Source organism: Dromiciops gliroides, chromosome 4 (genome assembly GCF_019393635.1).
Source record: "Dromiciops gliroides isolate mDroGli1 chromosome 4, mDroGli1.pri, whole genome shotgun sequence".
Taxonomy (NCBI): domain Eukaryota; kingdom Metazoa; phylum Chordata; class Mammalia; order Microbiotheria; family Microbiotheriidae; genus Dromiciops; species Dromiciops gliroides.
Genome location: NC_057864.1, coordinates 201,526,714 through 201,549,741, shown reverse-complemented (window position 1 = coordinate 201,549,741; position 23,028 = coordinate 201,526,714). Strand labels below are relative to the sequence as shown.

At 41.2% G+C, this 23,028-nt stretch overlaps 1 protein-coding gene and 1 pseudogene across 1 annotated transcript in view; one reads left to right on the top strand and one right to left on the bottom strand.

Annotated features, from left to right (window-relative positions):
• Positions 1-23,028, bottom strand: part of SDK2 (sidekick cell adhesion molecule 2) — a 462,515-nt gene that overhangs the window by 19,179 nt on the left and 420,308 nt on the right. The window contains exons 41-44 of the mRNA XM_043963496.1: positions 11,324-11,488; positions 9,812-9,952; positions 8,490-8,628; positions 4,766-4,892 (exon numbers count right to left, since the gene is read on the bottom strand). Coding sequence (XP_043819431.1) covers positions 4,766-4,892; positions 8,490-8,628; positions 9,812-9,952; positions 11,324-11,488 — 572 coding nt within the window. The remainder of the gene's footprint in view (positions 1-4,765; positions 4,893-8,489; positions 8,629-9,811; positions 9,953-11,323; positions 11,489-23,028) is intronic.
• LOC122726059 lies at positions 14,243-14,552 on the top strand (annotated as a pseudogene).

Sequence of the window (23,028 nt, the reverse complement as noted above, 5' to 3'; positions counted from 1 at the left end):
TATATGTACATGTGTATGTACAGACACACATATGCATGTCTATAGTTAGATCCTTACAATACCCCTAAGAGAAAGGTACTATTTTAATCCCCACTTTACAGATGAGGGAACTGAGACAGACAGAGGTTAAGTGTCTTGCCCAGTGTCACACAGCTAATAAGTATCTGAAGCTATATTTGAACTCAGGTCTTCCCAACTCTCGGCCCAGCATTCTATGCCACCTGGCTGCTTCTCCTGAGTTTACATTTGATCCCTGAGGCAATAGGGAACCACCGAAGTTTGCTGAGTAAGGGATGGAATAATAATGGGAAAATTGATTTGGTAGCTATGTAGAACATGGGTTGGAGTAGGAAGAGCCTAGGACATGGAGTCTAATTAGAAGGTTATGGCAGGAGTCCAGGTGATAGATGGTGAGGACCTGAACAAAAGGGGCAGCCGTGTAAGAGAAAGGGATATATGTGAGAGAAGTTGTGGAAAAAGAAATTATAGGATTTGGTAACTGATTGGGTATATGGGGTAACTGACTCTGGGGCCACGGCCCTATCTGCTGCGCTATCTAGCTGCCCCTAAACCCTACCCATTTTAAAAGCTCAACTCAACTCAAATGAAATATGGCAGCTCAAGTCCCATGAAAACTTTCCTGAGTCCATTGGTTGGTAATAACCTTCTCTCTTGGACTTCACAGTACACTTCTTTGTATCTCCCCAATGCACTTATCACATATTATTATGTTCTGGGAGTTGAGATTAGGTATCATCTAATCTTTGCATCTCACTTAGTACCTCATGCAATGTTCTGTACCTGGTTGCTATTTAAATGAAGTTTGTTGTTTTTATAAGTTGGAGGAGACTTCCTGTCTGACCTTCGTCACTGACTGACCTTCATAATTCAGTAGAGGCTATTCACACAGAGTGATCACTGACCCCTTCAAGACTCAGTCAAACATGGCTTGGTACTTCCTTTACCTAAAAGTTCTCCAACTTGGGGCAGCTAGGTGGCACAGTGGATAGAGCACCGGCCCTGGATTCAGGAGGACCTGAGTTCAAATCTGGCCTCAGACACTTACTAGCTGTTTGACCCTGGGCAAGTCACTTAACCCTAATTGCCTAACTAAAAAAAAAAAAAAGTTCTCCAAACTTACAGGAAGCAATTAAGTGCTGATTCTTGACTTGTTATGGATTAATTCTCATATGGCTCTAGAACTTCTGAAAAGTTACATAAAAAGATAATCAAGGATTTTGATGAATGGAAAAGGAGATAAACCAGGCCCATAGAAAGGATTCAGCATGGCATAGTCATCTGGACTTAGAGTTACTGGACATGTTTGATTCACTTACTGACTTCACTTCAATTCTTAAGACTTCTTGCTTTGTTGAATTTCCTTAACTGTAAAATGAAGCCTTGTGGCACAATGGAAAGAGCCCTGGGTTTAGAGCCAGATGAAACTGGGATTCTAATCCTGCCACTGACAATAACTAACTGTATTTTCAGGGAGTTGGGGCAGAGGATGGAGTGCTAGGCCTGGAGTCAGGAAGGCCTGGGTTCAAATCTGGCCTTAGAAACTTACTGTCTGTGAGGCCCTGGGCAAACCACTAAACCTCTGTTTGCTTTAGTTTCCTCAACTGTATAATGGTTGTGAAGGTTATAAGGATCAAATGAACTATTTATAAAGCACTTAGCACTGCACCTGACACAGAGTAGTCACTGTATACATATTTATTCTCTCTCCTTCCCCTCTTAACCTTAGAATCACAGAATATCAGAGTGGGATAGACTTCTAAGGACATCTCGCCACAGGCAAGATTCTTCTCTACAACATTATTCCTGAAAAGTGGTTTTTAGGCTTTTGCTTGAAGATTTCTAGAAACTAGGTACAACCCATTCTTGCCAGGGGCAGCCCATTCAACTTGTGGATAGCCCTAATTGTTTTTCCTAGTATTGAGCCCAAATGTGCTTTGTTGTAGCTTTCACATGTTCATTCTAATTTTTTCATTTCTGAATATTAGTTTCCTCATCTAAAAGAATGGGGATAACTATACCTCCTAGGTTATCTACTTCCTAGGGTTGTTGTGAAAATTAAATGAAGATTTTTATTGTTGTTGTTGTTGAGTCATTACAGTCACGTTCAACTCTTCATGACCTCATTTGGGGTTTTCTTGGCAGAGATACTGGAGTGGTTTGTCATTTCCTTCTCCAGCTCATTTTACAGATGAGGAAACTGAAGCAAACAGGGTTAAATGACTTGCCTAGGGTCACACAGCTAGGAAGTGTCTGAGGCTGGGAAAATTAATCTTATAAATATAAAACTTTTGGTAAACCTAAAAGTACCAATAATCATCAGTTATTGTCACTGTTATTGTTACTAGAATGATGGTGTTTGACTAGAGCAGAGATTCTTAACCTGGAGGCCATGAACTTTAAAAAAGTATTTCGATAAATTGTATTTCAATATAGTTGCTTTCCTTTGTAGTCTTAAGTATTTTATTTTATGCATTGTAAAAAAAAATATTCTAAGAAGGGGCCTCTAGGCTTGTCTATGGCACAATAGTCCATAGATTATTTTTGAGAGAAGGATGACAAATGGATCATTCAAGCATTGGACTGGTATCTATGAAACATTAAAATAACCAGAGAATAGTCTCTGGCCCATTGGACTCTTTTGAAGGATTTATGGAAAGACATGGATGAGAATAACAAGAGAATGTGACAAGAAGGCATGCATGGGCTGTGATCTGTACCCACAGGAGAAGGAAGTAGCCAGGCTGGAGAGATCACAGGTCCTTCAGAGTAATGAAATATCGCTAGTGTGTCCAGGGAAAGTACAGAAAGTCATGGGTAGCAGAAAAGAGGTGGGCTTTGGGAGACAGCTTCCTCTTTGTCCTCTTTCAGTAGAAGTGACTACTACCTAAGCAGCCTTTGTACTGTATCACTTCCAGAGGAAATCAAATAAATTCATGTATTAGTAAAAGGATCTATGCCTTTCTGGGCATGTCTACAACAAGCCAGGAACTCAGTGGCCCTATTTCTCAGTTTTGGGGATGTCAGTTAGGTGACTCTGTGGATAAAGCACCAGGCCTGGAGTCAGGAAGATCTGAAATCAAAACCTGCCCTCAACACTTACTATCCGTGTGACCTTGGGCAAGTCACTTAACTTCCTCCAGCCCCAGGTTCCTCATTTGTAAAATGGGGTTAATAATAGCACCTACATCACAGGGTTGTTCTGAGGATCAAATGAAATAAAGATATACACAATTCTTTGTAAACCTTAAAACACTGTGTAAATTTTATTCGTTATTATTCTTACTCCCATTTTAAATAGAACTTTAAGGTTTACAAAGCACTTTTCTCAAACTGGCCTTGTGACTTGGGGGTCTGTTATCACCCCCATTTTTCAGAAGAGGAAACTGAATCTAAGAGATATTAAGCGATTTGCCAATATTCACATAGCTACAAAATGTCAGCAATGAGACAAGAATTTAGTCTTCTGATTTTAAATACACTAATCTTTTTTCCCTCCCTCCCTCCCTTCCTTCCTTCCTTCCTTCCTTCCTTCCTTCCTTCCTTCCTTCCTTCCTTCCTTCCTTCCTTCCTTCCTTCCTTCCTTCCTTCCTCTTTCTTTCTTTCTCTCTTTCTTTCTTTTCTCCTTTCTTTCTTTCTTAAATTTTGAGCTTGGGTGTCCCTATCTTACCCAGGCTAGAAATGTAGAAGAACATCTTGGGTCTAATGCTTATTGTTGAGGAATCCTTGCCCCATTCCATTTTTTACCTGGGCTGACTCACTCCTCCCTAGGCAGTTCAGCAACCCCCCATCTCCAAAGGATTTACCACATTGGTGTTGAACTGAGTGTGTGGATGCTGAATTGATTCAGACCAGTACAGCTAAGAACTCCTGAGCTCAAGTGATCCATCAGCCCCAGCCTCCCTGGTAACAGGGGTTCCAACAAGGTCCTGATTTGTGTAATTCCCCTGAAGTGGTCCCATCATTCAAATTCATACTGTATATTTCCATTGGGTCTTTCCCAGTCTCTCTTAACAGTAGAGCCTTCCCTCTGAGAGATCACTGCCAATCTACCCTGTACATTTCTGGTTTGTATATGTCTTTTTTGTATGTCATCTCTCCCGTTAGACTGGGAGCTCCTTGATAACAGTGATTTGTTTTTTGCCTTCTTTTGAACCCCTAGCACTTATTATAGTGCCTGGTGTGTGGAGAATACAGTCCGTGTGGATATTTATATAGATCTTTCTCTATCCATATCTGTGTGGATAATACTGCCTGGCTCCCTTTCTCTCATTCTGGTTCGCTCTCCATTGCCTTTGTTACTTTCTCCAAGCAGATGAGACCTGTATAACTAATGAATCCTCCCACTAATTAGCAGGGAGGCACTACCTCCCTGTCTAGCTCATTAGTGACCACTAACATTCTGAGTAGTTAACCCTCAGTACATAAGGAGTTCCTTCAAGTTGCGTGCATTGTCCTGGTGCGAACTTTGCATGTTCTGACAGAGCCTTAGAATTCAGTGTTCACACACATGTCCCTTGTTCTTTTATCAGAAGCTGGACGTTGGTAGGGGGCTACCACCAACTGGATTCTGTGCCCTGTGGGTTGGACTCTTGGGAGCCCCCTCATCTTCATTGGCTCCCTAGCCTTGCAGAGGCTGCTCGTGCATGCAGTCCCTGTTCCCATGGCAGTACTGTATTAATGTCTCTACCTTCCTTCCCAGGCTCAGGGTAGTAAGCCTAGATCTCAGCTGGACCCTTCTCCTCACCTGAGAATCTGAGATTTCAGACGGTTTCTCTGTCAGGCTGCTGCTTTCTGCTGGAATCAGGTCATTGTACTTGGTGACATCCTCATCTGAGTAGTGGAGACTGCCCGGGCTGGGTCTTGGAGGAGACCTGGAAAGAGATAGGAAGGCAGGATAATGGGAAAGGGAAAGCAAGAGTCTCCGAGGTCCCATTCACTGCAGGGAGAAGGTTTTCTTCCTGGCCGGCTCTTAAACAGAGGACTTCTTAACATTTCCATGTTAGCCTGCTCTGGCCAAGAGGTCATTTAAATCTCTTCCATCTCCCTGGGTGAGGTGGGGGTCTGGCTTCTGGCTCATCCTGATGAGTCTCTGGCTTTCAACAAAAGGAAGAATGGGGAGGGGGTATGTATGAAAGATGTCAGAGATAAGGATGGTGCTCATTTGACTAATTTAGACATGTTTGTAGTAACTGCAGGAGGTGTCTGCCTGCTGCCCCATTCCCCTTCTGCACTCCTCAACATGAACATCACTGCTGTTCCTGGGAGCCTTGGGGAAACCTGTGCTGCCTTTGCTCTCTCAAAGAAAGGAGCTGGATCTCTAGCCCGTGGGGCCAGAGGCTCTGTGGATTTGCCCAGCCTGGCTTTGACTTGGAGCTGTCTCTGTAGCAGGGTGACTGACTGGCTGGCCTTGCTTCTAAGGGGTGACCTGGGATCACACATGTCCCTACCTCCTTTCTTTTTCTTTCTTTTTTTTTTTTAGGCAATGGGGGTTAAGTGACTTGCCCATGGTCACACAGCTAGTAAGTGTCAAGTGTTTGAGGCTGGATTTGAACTCAGGTCCTCCTGAATCCAGGGCCGGTGCTTTAACCACTGTGCCATCTAGCTGCCCCCCCACCTCCTTTCTAACTCAGCTCCTCACACCATCTGAGTAGATCTCATTCATCTCAAAGGGGGTGACTGAAAACAAGCTGGGGACCTGCTACTGTCCTGACTGGAAGGCACCGAGAATGCCAGGGTAAAGGATCATAGTGTCAACAGTTTCTCATATAGGCAGTGAGACCTAGAAGCAGCTTTGGGTAGCTTAGGGCATGTGTGTATGGCTGGAGAGGCATTCCGTGTGTACACAGTGGTGTAGAGAGGGCCCCAGGTCTGTGTATTCTGAGGGTGGGTGGGGTGGGGAGGGGAAGGAGGAATAGTGAGGTGCTCTGTGAAATGTCCCCTTGTTCGGCTGTGGCTGGGCAGGGGAATCAGCCCATTGGGGCTGATCTGGCCATCCTGAGTCCTGCTGGGGTCCTGATGCTCTGGCCTCAAACAGCTCTTTCTTTGGGAAGGCCTGGGGTTTGGCTAGGGATGAGAGCTCGGCCTCTCTGGCCTGTAACAGCCCTCTTCTCTTCTCTCCCTTCCTCCCTCCCTCCCCCTGCTGAACACACACATCGCTTCTTCCACTCCAGGCCCTGGGAACAGAGAGTGCTTTGTTAGCCTCGCCTGGGAGAGTCTTGAACTCCCTTCCTCTCTGAGCTGCCTTCTCCTGATGAGCCTGAGACATGCATGCTAAATAGATCCCGGGGAGGGGCCATCGAACCCTTCTTGCTGGCCTCTTTCCCTTCCCTGTTTGCCCTAAACCCTAGAAAAATAAAATGTCCAGGTCAGTTAAGGTGACAGCATTGCACCCCAATAGACTCTGTATTCTAACTTTGCATCAGCCCTGTGGCCTTCAGCACAGCAGAAATATCGACCATGGGAAGGAGCATAGAGTTTGAAATGAGGTTGGGGTGAGAAAAAGGAAAACATCCTTTCGATATTGTCTTGCCCTTTATCTTCTAACTCTTAGAGGCCAAGATACAACCCAGTAATCTCAGGATTGATCCAGAATGGGGAATGTTGTGGGGGAGGGATTGGCAAATACTTTTCTATTATGTATGTATAAAGAAGGATCTGGGAAAGGATGCCTGGGACTTTGTAAAGAAACAGGGGTGGCTGGGGAGGGGAGGAGGGCAGACCAGTCCCAACAGAATTCCAGACGCCCACCTGGTGAAACTTTCCTTCCTTTCTAGAAGCTCCCTAGATCCTGAGGTATGAGACTCTTAGAAAAGGAAAATGGTGCCACAAAGAGAGGTCTGATGTCCAGCCATGGCTGCCCTGCCCTCCCCTTTCTAGGTACTTCTTTTCAAGTGGTGGTCATTGAGAACAGAAACTGCTAGGTCAAGCTACGGACAAGGCAGACTTGGGATCTGGATGTTTCTTTATGCTTTTCCCCGACAGGTTGCTAGTTTCTTCTTGGAGAAGGTAAAAGTAAGGTGACATCATATTGGGGGAAAATCTTCAGCCCTTCTCACTGAAGATCACTAAGCTTGGGGGGGGGGAGCTCATTCTGACCTTCCTTTTTTTTTTTTTTTTTTTTTGTGGGGCAATGGGGGTTAAGTGACTTGCCCAGGGTCACACAGCTAGTAAGTATTAAGTGTCTGAGGCCGGATTTGAACTCAGGTATTCCTGAATCCAGGGCCGGTGCTTTAACCACTGCACCATCTAGCTGCCCCGCTGACCTTCCTTTTTATTAAAAATTCCTAGGGGCAGCTAGGTGGCACAGTGGATAGAGCACAGGCCCTGGAGTCAGGAGTACCTGAGTTCAAATCTGGCCTCAGACACTTGACATTTACTAGCTGTGTGACCCTGGGCAAGTCACTTAACCCCAAATGCCTCACTTAAAAAAAAAAAAAAGCCTAAGCGTCTGATTAATGGAAGCAGTTTGCTTTGTACTGCGTCTTTCTACAAAATGGCATGAAAAGAGACAGGGGAAGAAGCTAGGTGACATAGTGGATAGAATGTTAGACTTGGGATCAGGAAGACCTGAGTTTTAATCTTGCCACAGACACCTACTGGTTATGTCTATCTGCCTTAGTTATACCGCTTAGTTCTCTCATCTGCCGAATTGGTGATAATAATAGCAGATATCTCATAGGGTTGTCGTGAAGACCGAATGAGATATAAAATGTAAAGCACTTTTTAATCCTCAATACACTATAGAAATATTAGTTTTATTTTTAAAAAGCCAACCACAAAAACATGATAACTACATATGGCTTAAAAAAAGGTAGACCTGTGATTTTATTGGTGTAGAGATCTTGGGATGAAAACATTTCTGCCAATGGGGACTGTCACCAGCTCTTCAATGGATAATTTTGGAGAGTTGTCTGTGCTACTGAGAGGTAAGTGACTCACCCAGGGTCACACATCCAGTATATGTCAGAGTTAGGGCTTGAACTCTGAGGTCAACACTCTATCTACTATGCCACACTTCCTCTCATGTATATGTGACATATTAGTAGAAATGAATATATATATATATATATACACACACACACACATATGTGTGTATGTATTATGTAATACAGGTATATGCATATCTATATCTATATCTATACACACACATACACATATAAAAACCAGGAGTCACATCCCCTTTCCTTTGTCCCTAATGACCTACCACGTCAGGTACAACCCAACTTGAACAAATGCCACTTTGCCTTGCCCTGTGTTGCCTTGGCAGCCCTCTCTCCTGCTATCCTGAACTCTGATTCACTGACCACTACCAGTCTTCTAAGAGGATTAAAATTTTTCAGGACTGGCCTTAATCCCTTGGCTATTTTCAGTTTCTTGGCCCTCTCTTCCACACTTGGGAATTCTGGGGGTCCTGATTTCTGGCTCAGAAGATTTCCAGCCCCCTGCCCATCCTACAGAACATGCTCTACCTGGTGTAGATACCATTCTTCCGACAGAAGGAGTTCTTGACCGAGAGGCGGCGATTGTTGAGTTCCAGGGCTGGGAAGCTGCTTTCATCCAGGCTCACCATCTCTCCATGGCCCAAGGCGCTGGATTTGGCATTGTTCCCTAGGGGAAGGGGAAGAGGGGGAATTATGGACAGTTAATCACTTCTTCTTTATCTTCCCTTTGGGTTTCTCCAGTTGGAATCAGATTAAAAGCACTGAAGGAAATGGATGGGAAAATACTAGAGAGGGCAAGAAGGAAAGAGAAGGGATAATTTTCAACCACCATCTGTGTGTGTGTGTGCATGTTTTCCTGAGGGGAGGAGGGATTATTGATGGTTGGTCACTCCTATTATAATTCTCTAGATTGCTTGTGTGGTCTTCTTCATGGTCTTCCTCTTTCCACTATGAGGAGGGCAGGGGTCTTTTAAAGACCACCACTCCAAAATGAATGCCTGGATTTGGCCTTGTCATCCCACTCCCCTGCTACCAGAGCACTGATCTACTGATCACTACAAGCACTTTCAGTTGACATAAATTTCTCCTTTGGCTGAATTAAATTCTCTGGGGCTGGTCTCAGTCCCCTGACAAAGACAAAGCAGTAGTTTCCAGGTCCTTGGCTCCTCAGTAGAGCTGTAACTAGCAAGATCCCAGATTGCTCTGGAGGAGAGATTGGTGACTTTGCACAGCCCTCAGTTAAATCCAATTCATTGCAAGTCATGATATCAATATCATGGTCCTCTCCAAGAATGAAGGACAGACAACAACGATAACTAGTATGGAACCAATAGTGTTTTGTCCCAGGACAACAGTGGGGCACATTTCTTCCCTCTGATGACTGATATCTCTACACCCTTGTGGTCCTCTAGTTCTTTCCAGGTTCTCCTAATTCCTCTTCCCTCCACTCTTTTTTTTTTTTTTTGGGTGAGGCAATTGGGGTTAAGTGACTTGCCCAGGGTCACACAGCTAGTAAGTATCAAGTGTCTGAGGTCGGATTTGAACTCATGTCCTCCTGAATCCAGGACCAGTGCTCTATCCACTGCACCACCTAGCTGCCCCTCTCTTCCCTCCACTCTTGTCATAAGTTTCAACTTTATTCTTTAATCACTATGGGCAAAGGTCAGATCCTCCTCCTCCCCTTTCCTGACATGACTGTCCCTGTTGTCCAACTGTACACTCCATCTCTATGTTCCTTATCTTCTCCATTGGCCCATAACAGTTTTTGGACCAGGTCAAAATATTCCACTTATAGTTCTAGACATAAGCAGTGGTCTTGAGTCCATTAGTGGAATGGAGTCCCCACTTACCAGAGTCTGACTTCTTCGCATACTTCTTGCTCTGACCACGGATAATAAGAACAAAGACCAGCAGGAGGATAAATATGAGGCCAACCAGGGCGATGACCACCAGGAACCACCACTCTTCATAGAATGGATTAGCTTTCTGGGCTAGAACATGGGTTGGGAGTTAGTGCCTAGGATGCTCATTCCCTTTCCTGGCTTAGATTCCCACTGATCAGGGGATGTGTTCCACAAGTGGGATCCTGCTAGCTGTGTCCCAAGTATGGGCAGCATTGGTAACCACCACCCCTGCCCCCCAGATCCCCACCCCCAACCCCCCTCCGGGGAACAGCCAGAGGTAGATTGGTAGATTCAGTCCTGGGTGGGGAAAGGAGTTATCATAGGTAAGGGTATAGTCTGCTCTGCAGGTCGTCTGGGAGTGTACTTCCCAAGATCAATTCTGTTTTTCACTCTGAATCTCTTTCTGGTGGTCAAGAGGAAGGGGATGAATCTGGTTGAGGGCCTTAGAATGGATTCTCTCCAGGAAGGCCCTTTTGGGCCTGACTGTCACCTCTCAGATGTACTCTCTAACTAGAGGGAAGGCACTAGAATGTGACAAGTGTAAGGACCCTCTTCTCTGAATTATTTTAAAGAGTCCAGTATGATGATGTATGCATAGTATGGGTTCAGTTGGTATTGCTGATTGATTGGAAGTTTAGGTATTTTTATTGCATCTTAGGAGAAGGTGGTCATTTTCTCATGAGGGTATGTGGGAGGAGGAAAGGGGCAGAGGAATTCTTGGAACTCACCCAGAGCACAGGAAACTTTAGTTATAGCCCTGACTTATGGGGGTGGGAAGTTGCAGAGAGACAGCTCAGAGTTTCTGTTTTAAAGTGATTTTAAATAATGACTAGGATTTGGGGCGTAGGGTTAAGTAATCCAATCCCATCTTAAACACCAGAATATTTTAGAGGGCAAAGAAGATTGGAGATGTGATGATGAAAATTCTTAGTTCATCCCGGTAATTGCCCAATATACTTGGGAGTTGCTTCTACATGGGCTACTGACCCTGCCTGGGAATTTTTGGTTACCAAGGAAACATATAACTTGTTTGCATGGTGCCCTAGGCCTTTCTAGAGATCTCCATTTCCAGTTCCATTGACAATCTCACCTCAAACTGACTGATTTATCCTCCCCCTCCCCTGCTAGATTCCTTTAATAGTAACCAAAAAGAGGCAGCTGAGTCTAAAGAAGATAAACCCTCCAGTTTCCTAAAAGTTGAAAGTTTTTTATATTTTCAATAAAGCAACAAATAAAGCAGTGGCTTGCCTCTATGTCTTACTGTTCTGAAGAATATAGGAAAATGACTTAGTTTGAATCCTAACCACCCCAATCGGCCACTCCAAAACTCCTAGTGAACCCTGGCTGTGCCTTCCCTTCCTTTCCTCACCTGCCATGAAGATAGGTGACATGTTTGAATTCTCTGTGTGGGATCAGCTTTTCCCACCACCCACTTCCCCAGTCCCCAAAGGCCAGTACCTGGGACAGATTGGGATGGGCTGCTAGGTGTGCCATAGCCATAGTCATTGACAGCAATAACTCGAAAGTCGTAACTGACACCATGCTTTAGGATGTCCATACTGAATGTGTATGAGGTCACCTCCTTAGGAATGTCTTTGATGAGGATGTCCCATAGCCCTTCATCTGCAAGACCAGAGAAGAGGAGGTTAACCTTATGGGTCTGGGGGGGGAAGGAGAGGGAGGCAATGGACCTCATCTTGCACCTCCATCTCCATGACTCTTGTCTTTTCTTGGTATATGCCCATGGTGCTGGACTTCCTTCCCTCCATCATCCCACTGTAGCCAACTTTATCAGCAGTCCTTTGTTCACTAAGTCAAAGACGGGAAAGAAGCTTAAGTTGTAGCAGGAAGTATTTATGTTACAAATTTTTACCTACAAGAGCCTTAAGAATGTGAGAAACTCAATGTCAGTCAATAAGCATTCATGAAGCATTCATTCTGTCCATTCTGTACATGTCAAGAACATTGATGTGATTAGGTTGCACCTCATCTTTTTCATTAGCAAGGTAGAGGATCCAGAGAGCAGTATATCTTATAGCTTAAATATCAGTCAATATCTCCGTTTTTGTTTTTGTTTTCCTTCCTGTTGTTTCACCTTTTCCTTGAGGAATCACTTCTCTATAGTTTTTGAGCTTGCTCTGTGGGTACCTTTTTTTTTTTTTTTTTTTTTTGGTGGGGCAATGAGGGTTAAGTGACTTGCCCAGGGTCACACAGCTAGTAAGTGTCAAATGTCTGAGGCCGGAGTTGAACTCAAGTCCTCCTGAATCCAGGGCCGGTGCTTTATCCACTGTGCTACCTAGCTGCCCCCATGGGTACCTTCTTAATTTTGTTTGAGATTATATGGTTCTTTCCTTAATGGAATGTAATTTGCCATGATCTCATAAACAGCAATGATCAGAGGCTGTATAAATTCAAGAGGAATGGGCAAACACCTATCATGGAAACAGGGAAATGGGTGGGAGAGGGAAGGGGCATCTTTTGTCTCAAAAGGAGCATGCCCTGACCAAGTGGGACTCAGTGCTAAGGGCAGAGATCTTATAAGATAGGAAGTTATAGAACTTGAGCTGGAGAAGGGTTTGTGTATGGGTACCCCGGTCCTAAACAATGCTGGATCCTACAGGAGTTAACAAAAGGCAGTTCTCTGGAGGGACAATGGAAGGCACTCTGGTGTAATGGAAAGGGCATTAGGTTTGAAGTCAGAGGATCTGGGTTTGAAACTTGGTTCTGTACTTGCTACCTATAAAATTGGACTATATGAGGGGCAGCTAGGTGGCACAGTGGATAGAGCACCAGCCCTGAAGTCAGGAGGACCTGAGTTCAAATCTGGCCTCAGACACTTGACACTTACTAGCTATGTGACCCTGGGTAAGTCACTTAACCCCAGTTGCCTCATTAAAAAAAAAAATGACTATATGAAAGGTCATTGAGAAGCCATCTTCTCCCATAAGACCCCACCAAATATCTGAAAGAGATCCCCAAAAGACTAATAAGGAAACCTGAAAAGAATGATTAGTAAGCTCTTCTATCCAGTCCTTAACTGGACACAAAGAGAGCCAGAAGTTGGCAGAGGGAGGTAAAGGGGTCTCGCCAAGAAAGCCAGTACATGAGCAGACAAACAGAGATGCAGGTGGGGATGAGAAGAGGAATGCACCACGGAAGCCAGTGCAAACTCAGATAAACCAATGAGAAGCTGGCAGAACTGGGAAAGGACTGTCACTGTGCCAGGGAAGACAGTGTGAGTTCCCACAAATAGACCTGAAGCCAGCCAGCTGGGGGAAAGACAAGCCATAATGGGTTCCAGTAAGTGGGGACTTGAAGCCAGATCCTGACCCTGATCAACTATGGCTGGTTAGAACAGAAGCAGGAACAAAGATCACTGCTCGGGAAGACTCCTTGGAGCCCCAGGAACCGGAGTAGGAAACAGGGACAATGCAGGAGTCTTGAGACCAGAGTGATTTTTGGTATCCCACTAGAGCCTGTCAGGGCTACAGTAAGAGACATAACCTACTTCTGTTTGGAAATTATGCAAGGAGAAGCCAGAGTCCAGTCAAGGTTAGAACCTGAAGTGGTTTTCTCAGGAGATTATGGCAGAAGCTAGGTACTGAGGAAGAGGGCAAGAGCGAAAACAAGTTACCCCAGGGTAGCAACATCCAGACAGGATCTCTTATATACAGGATGGAATTTTAAAAAGTCAAGGGGAACTTGCCTGAGAACAAAATCACAAACCAAGAATCGAGGCTGCAAAAATGAGTAAACAGAAGAAAACATGGACTATAATGAAGAAATAATATAAGGTAAGAGAAGCTAAGAGATTAAACTCAAAAGAAGAGAAAGAAAGCCTGTGTTAATGACAGAGACTCAGAGGGAAAAAAAAGTCTTGGCTACAAGGACTATAAAAGTGGCTGGAAGGAATGAAACAAGAAATAAAAAAAAGAAATGAGAGTTTGGGAGAAAAGATGGAAAAGAGAATAAATAGCTTAAAAAAGAAGATGGAAAACTTTATCCAAGTAGTAGACTCTTTGAAGAATATAATGGAACAACCAGAATTCAACAATTCCATGAGATAAAATATAAAAATAAAAATTCGAACAAAGTTAAAATTTGAAAAAAAAGAGAAGAAAATGTGAAGTTTGTACTATCACAAAGATTTGACCAGGAAAAGATTGAAGAGAAACAATTAAAGAATCAATGGATTTTTTGAAAACCAGGACCAAACAAAAAACTTAGACATCATATTTTAAGAAAACATAAAAGTGGGCACGGGCCCATGTCGGTAGTGGGGTTGGTGGCAGTGGCACTGGGATTCCGGGCCAGCTTCTCTCTGTCCTCCTCCGGTCGCCATGGTTCACTCTGGGCGGCTGCCAGAGCTTCTCAGCCATGTCTGCAGAATCTCATGGGTTAACAACAGAAGGAAGGAACCAAGTTATACATGACCTCAAAGCATCAGGATAGTCAGAATTAAATGAAAGAGATGCTATATATAAAGAATTGTTTCAAAATTTTTAATCAGGCTTTTGGATTTATGTCCCAAGTTGCACTACAAGTAGAAAAGATGAATCACCACCCTGAATGGTACAATGTGTATAACAAAGTCCAGATAACTCTTACTTCACATGACTGTGGTAGACTGACCAAGAGAGATGTAAAACTGGCTCAATTTATTGATAAAGCTGCTGCTTCTGTTTAACATCTTGCAACCACATGCAAATAATACTAAAATCTTGACTATGAAATATGTTGAAGACAATTTACACGACAAATTAACTTTGAAATTTCTGATTTTCCTTGTACTATGATAAAGATGTTTTACAATAAGTTCTTAAATAATAAAAAGATTTGAATTAAAAAAAAAAGAAAACATAAAAGTGAATCTAGAAAGAAACCCTAACTGAAAACATCAAGGAATGTTATGGCCTGAAAGCAAGGAAACTGCATTATACTATATAATATCACTACTTAATATATATACATGCACTGAATGGGATATCATCTTCCTTCAGAAAAGTTAATCAAATTATAGGGAGAATTAGACAAAAGAACTGTAATAGTTGGGGACCTTAATATGACCCTTCCAAATCTAGAAAAATCTGAAAAAATTATAAATAAGAAACAAGTTAAGGACTGGAATAGATAGACATGATAGAAACTTGGTGATTACTGAATAGGAATAGAGAGTTATGTATATATTTCTTTTCTTTTCTTTTTTTTGGCGTGAGGCAATTGGGGTTATGTGACTTGCCCAGGTTCACACAGCTAGTAAGTGTTAAGTGTCTGAGGCCATATTTGAACTCAGGTCCTCCTGAATCCAGGGCTGGTGCTTTATCCACTGCACCACCTAGCCGCCCCTATGTATATATTTCTCAGCTGTGTAGGATGCCTTCACAAATATTAGACATGTTTTAGGGTGTAAAAACTTCATAAACAAGTGGAGAAAAATTAAACACATTTTTTACTGATCATAATGCAATAAAAAGGGCATTTGAAGACAGGATTCAAAGTTAAATGGAAACTAATTTATTCTTAAAAAGCTAGTGAGTCAAAGACTAAGTCATAATAATAATTAATTTCAGCAAAGAAAACAATGAGACAATGTATACTTTGGGGATGAAGTCAAAGCAGTCATGAGAATTTTACATCTCTAAGCACTTTGATTAACAAAAGAAAAAAAGAACAAATCAATGCCTGTAACTAAAAAAACAATTAGAAAAGCAACAAATCCCAAACCCCTCAAAACACAAAAATACTAATTCTAAAATTCAAAGAAGACATAAACAAAACTCAAATTAAAAGCCACTAAAATGATAACTAAAATTAGGAGCTTTTTTTTTTTTTTTGGCAGGGCAATGAGGGTTAAAGTAACTTCCCCAGGGTCAAATAGCTAGTAAGTGTCAAGTGTTTGAGTCTGGATTTGAACTCAGGTCCTCCTGAATCCAAGGCCAGGGCTTTATCTACTTTGTCACCTAGCTGCCCCTGAGCTATTTTTTTAAACAAAGAAAATCAAAGTAACAAAAATGAAAAAGCAAACTTATAAATACATTTGTTAGCTAGTCCAATAAAATAAGAGAGGCCAGCCAAATTGCTTATATCAAAAAATGGAAAAAGAACTCAAAATAAATGAGGAGAAAGGGAATTTATTAGAAATTATTTTGTCTAGTTATATGACAAAAATTGATATCTTAAGTAAAATGAATACTTATAAAAAATAAAATGCCCAGATTAACAGACTTGTTATTGTTGTTTGACCTGTGATGTCATAACTTGCACTGAATTGGATTTAAGTGAGGGAGGGCTGTGCAAAGTCACAAACCTCATTCCCTCCTCCAGAGCCATCTGGGTTCAGTGGCAATACATACAACAGGATAACTGGAGATAGCCCTGGATGTTTGAAGGCAATTGGGGTTAAGTGACTTACTCAGGGTCACACAGCTAGTAAGTGTCTGAAGTGAGATTTGATCTCAGTTCCTCAGGGCCAGTGCTCTATCCACTGCATCACCTAGCTGCCCCAAATTAGCAGAATAATAATTAAAGAAGAATTAATTCTAATATTGAAACTTTTGCGATATTTTCAACATATGAATTTGCTTAATTGTAAGAAAAATTTTACTTTTTCTTTTTTTGGGGGGGTGGTGGTGAGGAAATATATACAGGAAATAGAAGGCAATGATAATGCTTAAGAAATGAAAAAGATTGAAGTTGAGTCAATGAATCATTAAAAAATTAACATGTTAGCAGAAGCACTAAGGATAATTTTTTTTAACATGATAAGAAGTATCTTTCTAAAACCAAAAACTAGTAATTACATGTTATTCACTCATTCAGTTGTGTCTGACTCTTTGTGATCCTGTAGACAATATCACTTCAATACTGTCCATGGAGTTTTCTTGGCAAAGATACTGGAAGGGTTTGTAATTTACTTCTCCAGTGGATTAAGGCAGAGAGGTTAAATGACTTGCCCAGGGTCACACAACTAGTAAGTGAATGAGGCCTGATTTGAACTCAGATCTTCTTCACTCTAGGTCCAGTCCTCTACTCACTGAACCATTTTAGTTGCCTTTGTATTACACACAAAGGGGAAATACTAGAAACTTTCTCAACAAATATAGAAGTAAAGCAAGTATTTTTCTTTTCTCTACTGTTATTTGACATAGTTCTAGAAATACTAACAATAGTAATAAGAGAAGAGAAAGAAATGAAAGGCATGAAGAGAGTCAAGAAGAAACAAAATTCTTGCTTTTTGTAGATGATATGATAGTTTAAAAATCCTGGAGGATCAGCAAAGAAACTGAGAAAATTAAGATCTTTAGCAAAGTATCAGGATACAAAGTAATTACACAAAACCCAAAATAGAAAGGAAAATCCTACTTGAAATTACTAGAAAATACATAAAATATCTGGGAGTTGATTTTTGAAGGGACAGTCAAGACCTAAATAGAAACAACTACAAAATAATTCTTTAATAAATAAAGAATAAATTTAAGTTTAGCTTAAATTTAAATTTAAAATAAGTTCAAATAACTGGAGGGCTACTCACTGATCATTTAAGGGACATGCTAATATAAAAAAATGATAATATTACCAAAATTAATTTAAAGATTTAGTTGTATATCAATCAAACTTCTCAGGAGATATTTTACAGAGCTAAACAAAATAATAACAAAATTCATTTGGAGGAACAGAAAATATAGAATGTTTAGAAATTTAGGAAAAAAAAGTAGCAGAGAAAGTAGAAACAACTTTAAAAATTCTAGACTATAAATTATATTATTAAGCAGTAATCATCAAAGCTATTTAGTACTAGTTTTAAATAAAAACAGAAAAGCACATCAATGGAATTGACTAGATGAGAAAAAATAAGAAACAAATGGCCTCAATAACATACTGTTTGATAAATCCAAAAAAATAAATTACCTAGCAAAGAATTCCCTTCTTGACAAGAGTTACTAGGAAAATAAGAAAGTAGTTTGGAAGAAATTAAGTTTTGACTAACATCTTATACCATATACACAGATAGCTATAGAAATAATAGAAGAACAAAAGCCGTTCCTAGTAAATAAGTGCTCAAAGAATACTAACACATTCTTCAAAGGAAAATCGCAAACTATTAACAACCATATGGAACACTGCTATAAATCACTACAAATTAGAGAAATCAAAATCAAAAGAACTCTTGAGGTTTCAGCTCATACTTAGAAAATTGGCTAATTGGACTAGGAAAAAAAAGATAATTGATTAGGGAACAGCTAAATAAGCTGTAAGTACATGAAGGTAATATTGCCAACTGTAACAAACAATGATTATGGTGAGTACACAGAAGCATGGGAAAACTTATATGAACTGATACAAAGTGAGATAAGGAGAACCAAGAAAACATGCAAATGGAGAACACAACAACACAATAAAAACTGAATGCTATGTACTTTTTGTGGGAGCAAGCGACAGCAATCAGAGTAGATGCCCATTGATTGGGCATTGGACAAAATTGTGGCACACGAATATTTCTGTGCTGTAAGAAGCAACAAATATGATGAATACAGAGAAACATTATGTACATGAACTGAGGTAAAATGAAACAACAAACTGAAATAAAATAAAATCTCGGCTTATCAAATGAGATAATATTTCTAAAGAACTTTGTAAACTTCTAAGCCATACAGAAATGCTTTATTATTCTTATTATTGTCCCATGTAAAGTAAGCAAAGCCAAGAAAAAAAATATACACCTGAACTACAGCAATGTACATGGAAAAAACATCTCCACAAAACAAATGAAAATGTATGTTTTGCTGCTTACTTCCTGACATAGAGACGATGGATTCAGAATACAGATGAAGACATTTCTTTGATGTGGCCAATGTGGGAATTTGTTTTGCTTGACTTTACATGTATGTAACAGGGATTTTCTTTTTCTTGCTCTCTCAAATTGGGTGGGTGGGGTGGAGGAAGAGAATGCATAATGAAAATAAAAATTTAATTTAAAATTTTAATAAATTTGAGGGAAAGAAAATGAATGTTACAAATTACCAAGAACAATCTTAGGCCCAAAGAAGAGATAAGAGAAGAAACTACAGGGGCAGCTAGGTGGTGCACTAGATAAAGCACCAACCCTGAATTCAGGAGGACCTGAGTTCAAATCCGACCTCAGACCCTTGACACTTACTAGCTGTGTGACCCTGGGCAAATCACTTAACCCTCATTGCCCCACACAAAAAAAAAAAAGAAAAAAGAAACTACCAGCCCCCCGCCCCCCACTGTCTTGGGGAGAGTATCGGAAGGTGTGGAGGCTATATATATTGTCAGATTTTTTTCTGATATATTGTTTTTTTCCCCCTCTACTTTATAATTTAATTTAATTTTTTTTAGGACTGGCTTTTCAGGAGGATAGAGGGGGAAGGATTCTGGGGAAATTTCTTGTTCACTTGTTCCAGTTGTCTCTGACTCTTCATAACCCCATTTAGGGTTTTCTTGGCAAAGATGCTGGAGTGGTTTTGCCATTTCCTTCTCCAGCTCATTTTATACATGAGGAAACTGAGGCAAATGAGGTTAAGTGACTTGCTCAGAGTCATCTAGCTAGTAAGTGTCTGAGGCCATATTTGAACTCACAAAGATAATTCTTCCTAATTTTAGACCTGGCACTTTATCCACTGAGCTACCTAGCTGTCATGAGGAGGAAATTTAGGTGATCTAAAAAGAAAAGTATCAATATGATTAATTAAGGGGCATCTAGGTGGCGAGGTGGATAGAGCAGCAGGCCTGGAATCAGACATCTTACTGAGTTCAAATTCAGCCTCAGCTATGAGACCTTGGGCAAATCACTTAACCCTGTTTGCCTTAGTTTCCTCATCTGTAAAATGAACTGGAGAAGGAAATGGCAAACTACTCCAGTATCTTTGTACAAATGGGGTCATGAAGAGTCAGACTTGACTGAAAAAATAACTTAACAACATCAAAAAGATTAATTAAAAATGTAATGCTATGAAATTATGATGACTAAGTTTGGCATAAGACATAAGAGAAGGCACTTCTCTCTCTTCTTTGCAGAGGTTACCTACACACCTTGGGTGTGGAACACCAACAGTCATGTATTGGTAGTTTTATTGAACTCTTTCCTGCTTTTCTTTTGTGTTCTTTGTTATAGGGAGTAGCTTTCTGAGGGCAGGAGGGGCAAGCACATATAGGGAAATATTGATGGTGTAAAAACCTAAAAGCGGTAAAAAAATTTAAAAAATGTACAAAAGAAAAGAAGTGGAGGCCTCCCTCCTGCTATTTAACTTACTCTATTCCCACAGCAAAATGGAGCAAAAAGATAGGGTCTAATAAAGTTGGGGGGGGCACCTTAGAAGTTTCTAGACAGTCATGCTACAGGTCTGGATGCCATCCCTGGGCTAATGTAACCTGTTTCTAGGGAATGTGTGCATGAGCATGTGAGGATCCATCCCTTTTTAAAAAATCACATTCAATGGTTGCTTGGCTGATGGTGCTGGAGGGCAGGGGCTGTCTATGAAATTAATCATGTACAATCTTTTTCAGTTCAGAGCAACAAACACATAAGTTCCTAACAGTAGAAGTGCTGTGGTTAGCAAAAGAAAAAGGATGGAGGGAGGTGGGGGTTGGGGACGGGACGGTGGTGGGGGGAGGGGGAAGGCCAGGCACCACAAAGTAAAACTTTAGGTGATTTGAACAACACACTGGAGAGCCTCTACTCATTTTCCAGTCTTATAAGCAGTATGTCTTAAAAAGGACAATGGGAAATGTGAAACGCTTATAGAAATGGTGACAGGGGGCAGCTAGGTGGTGCAGTGGGTGGAGCGCCGGCCCTGGAGTCGGGAGTGCCTGAGTTCGGATCCGGCCTCGGACGCTTAACACACACTTACTGGCTGTGTGACCCTGGGCAGGTCACTTAGCCCCAATTGCCTCACTAAAAAAAAAAAAAAAAGAAATGGTGACAGACAGAAAGCCCGAATTGGAACACTTGGGAAATCTGGAAAACCAACAGGACTTCCATTATGACATCCACATTCCATATCCCTGTCCTATGTCTCTATACCTTAGTAGTATAAAATAAAAGTCAGTTAATAAGCACCTATTATGCACCATGGTTTGAGGGTTTCTTGTCTAGCTGAATGAGCTTTGTTGCTAGGAGCACTAGGGCTATATTTGTGAAGCCAGTTGGACTGAGTAGAAAGAGCCAGACTGATGTTTATTCTTCTCATGTGGAATGTTTGCAGCTAGATTTAGTAGATGTTTACCATTTCAATTATTAGCTGTTGCAATGGTTGAATATTAGGGGCCTGAAATATTTTGATACTCCTAGAATTATTGAATATTTGCTATTATAATCATGAGCTCTTTGCTTTAATAATGATAGCATTTATAAAGTGTGTTAAGGTTTATAGAGAACTTTTTATTATCTCATTTGTTCCTCACAACAAACATGTGAGATAAGGGCCTTTAATATCCCCACCATAAAGATAAAGAAACTGAGGCCAAAAAAAAGGTTAAGTGACTTTGCCAAGGTTACACAGACAGTAAGTGTCCAAAGCAGGGTTTGAACCCATATCTTCCGGATTTCAGGTCCAGTACACTCTATTTAGCAGCTAAATCAATATCAATATTATTACTGCTTTTTGCTATCAATGTTATTAGCTACTGAAATTATTAGATATTTTTTCTTTTAATTACTAGCTATTCACTTTGATTTCTTGACAGTCCCTGAATAACTAATGACATTATAACAAGTACAGAAACACCTCTCCTCTTTTAAAAAAAAAATGGAAATTATTGGATATTTTCCATTTTAATTATTAGCTATTCCCTGTGATTTCTTGACAGTCCTCAAGTAATTACTGACATCAGAACAGGTACAGAAATACCTCCCTCCTCTTTTTTAAAAAATTGAAATTATTGGATATTTTCCATTTTAATTACTAGCTTGAATTCACTGTGATTTCTTGATTGTCCTTGTGTGACAACTGACATTATCATCATAAGGAAACGTCCCCTCCCCCCTTTTAAACTTAAATCACCTAATGTCTGATGTCACCAAATACTCAATGTCTTGTGACAGTAGCTCCGTTCCTGGCTCCGGCACCTCTGATTAACTCGGAAGCCTAGCAACGGAGGTAGCTGGCAGTGACCGAGAGAGAGCTCCTTGGGGTCAGTGGAGCCGTGGAGAAGCAGGTGCCACAGCCAGTTGTGAAACGGGAGCTAGGAGAGCAGCACCCCCCGAGCGAACTTATCAGCTGCTCATTCCCTGATGGCTTTGGAAGTTCTTGTGATTTAATTTCAGGCATGACAGGAGAGGCTCAGGACAGTTCCAGGAGCTATAGGCCAGAGAGAAGATTTAAAGAGCCCTCTTGGAGAGTCCTGGAGAAGGGGTCGCCTTGGTTATGGACCCCTTCTGTCTAACCTCCGTTGTGAAAGGAGATCCGGGCATGGAGCCATCACAGCTTCCTATGCCTGCATGTATCACTCCGGTCCTGGGAATATGCCCGATGTGTGACCTCAGCGGGGAGGAAAAACTCTCTTTGGGGGGAAAACCTACCTCTGGGCTGGGATGAGCTTGAGCCAAGTCCCCTTCACTCATGATCCTCTGGCCCAGAGTCCATATTTATGTTACAAACATGGGATTCATCAGCTCTAGAGAAATCCCAGCCCAAACAGAGCAAACTCAAGAGTTTCTGCTGTCCAGTCCCCAGGAGGGGGCATTCCCAGAGCCGTGGGAACCATGAGGAATGGCTCTGACTACTTAGGGCTCTTTAGAGCAATGGTCTCCAAACGGTTTTTTGGTGGCACAAAAATAAAAGTTTAAAAATAAAAGGATGAGATAAAAATAAGATCAACAATATTTTAAAAATGATTATCTTATTGATGCAAAACCCCCCTTTGTGTTCTCACTTTAAAAATATGCTAATTTTTAGCCACAGTGGTGTGATTGATTATGTTTTGTTATTTCTGAAGCTGTGGTTTAACAATTAGTCATGCAGTGATTTAAAGGTCTGGTTCTAAATTCAGTTGATTTCCGCTCTTGGTTTTTGAGTGGTTGTCACTGTTGAAAAAGATATGGGCAGACCCAATCAGAAGTACATTATTGTCTGTGCTTGGTAAATGACAACACTCCTTTTTTTATTCTTATCCATCAATTTTCCAAAGTTTTTTGTTGAATC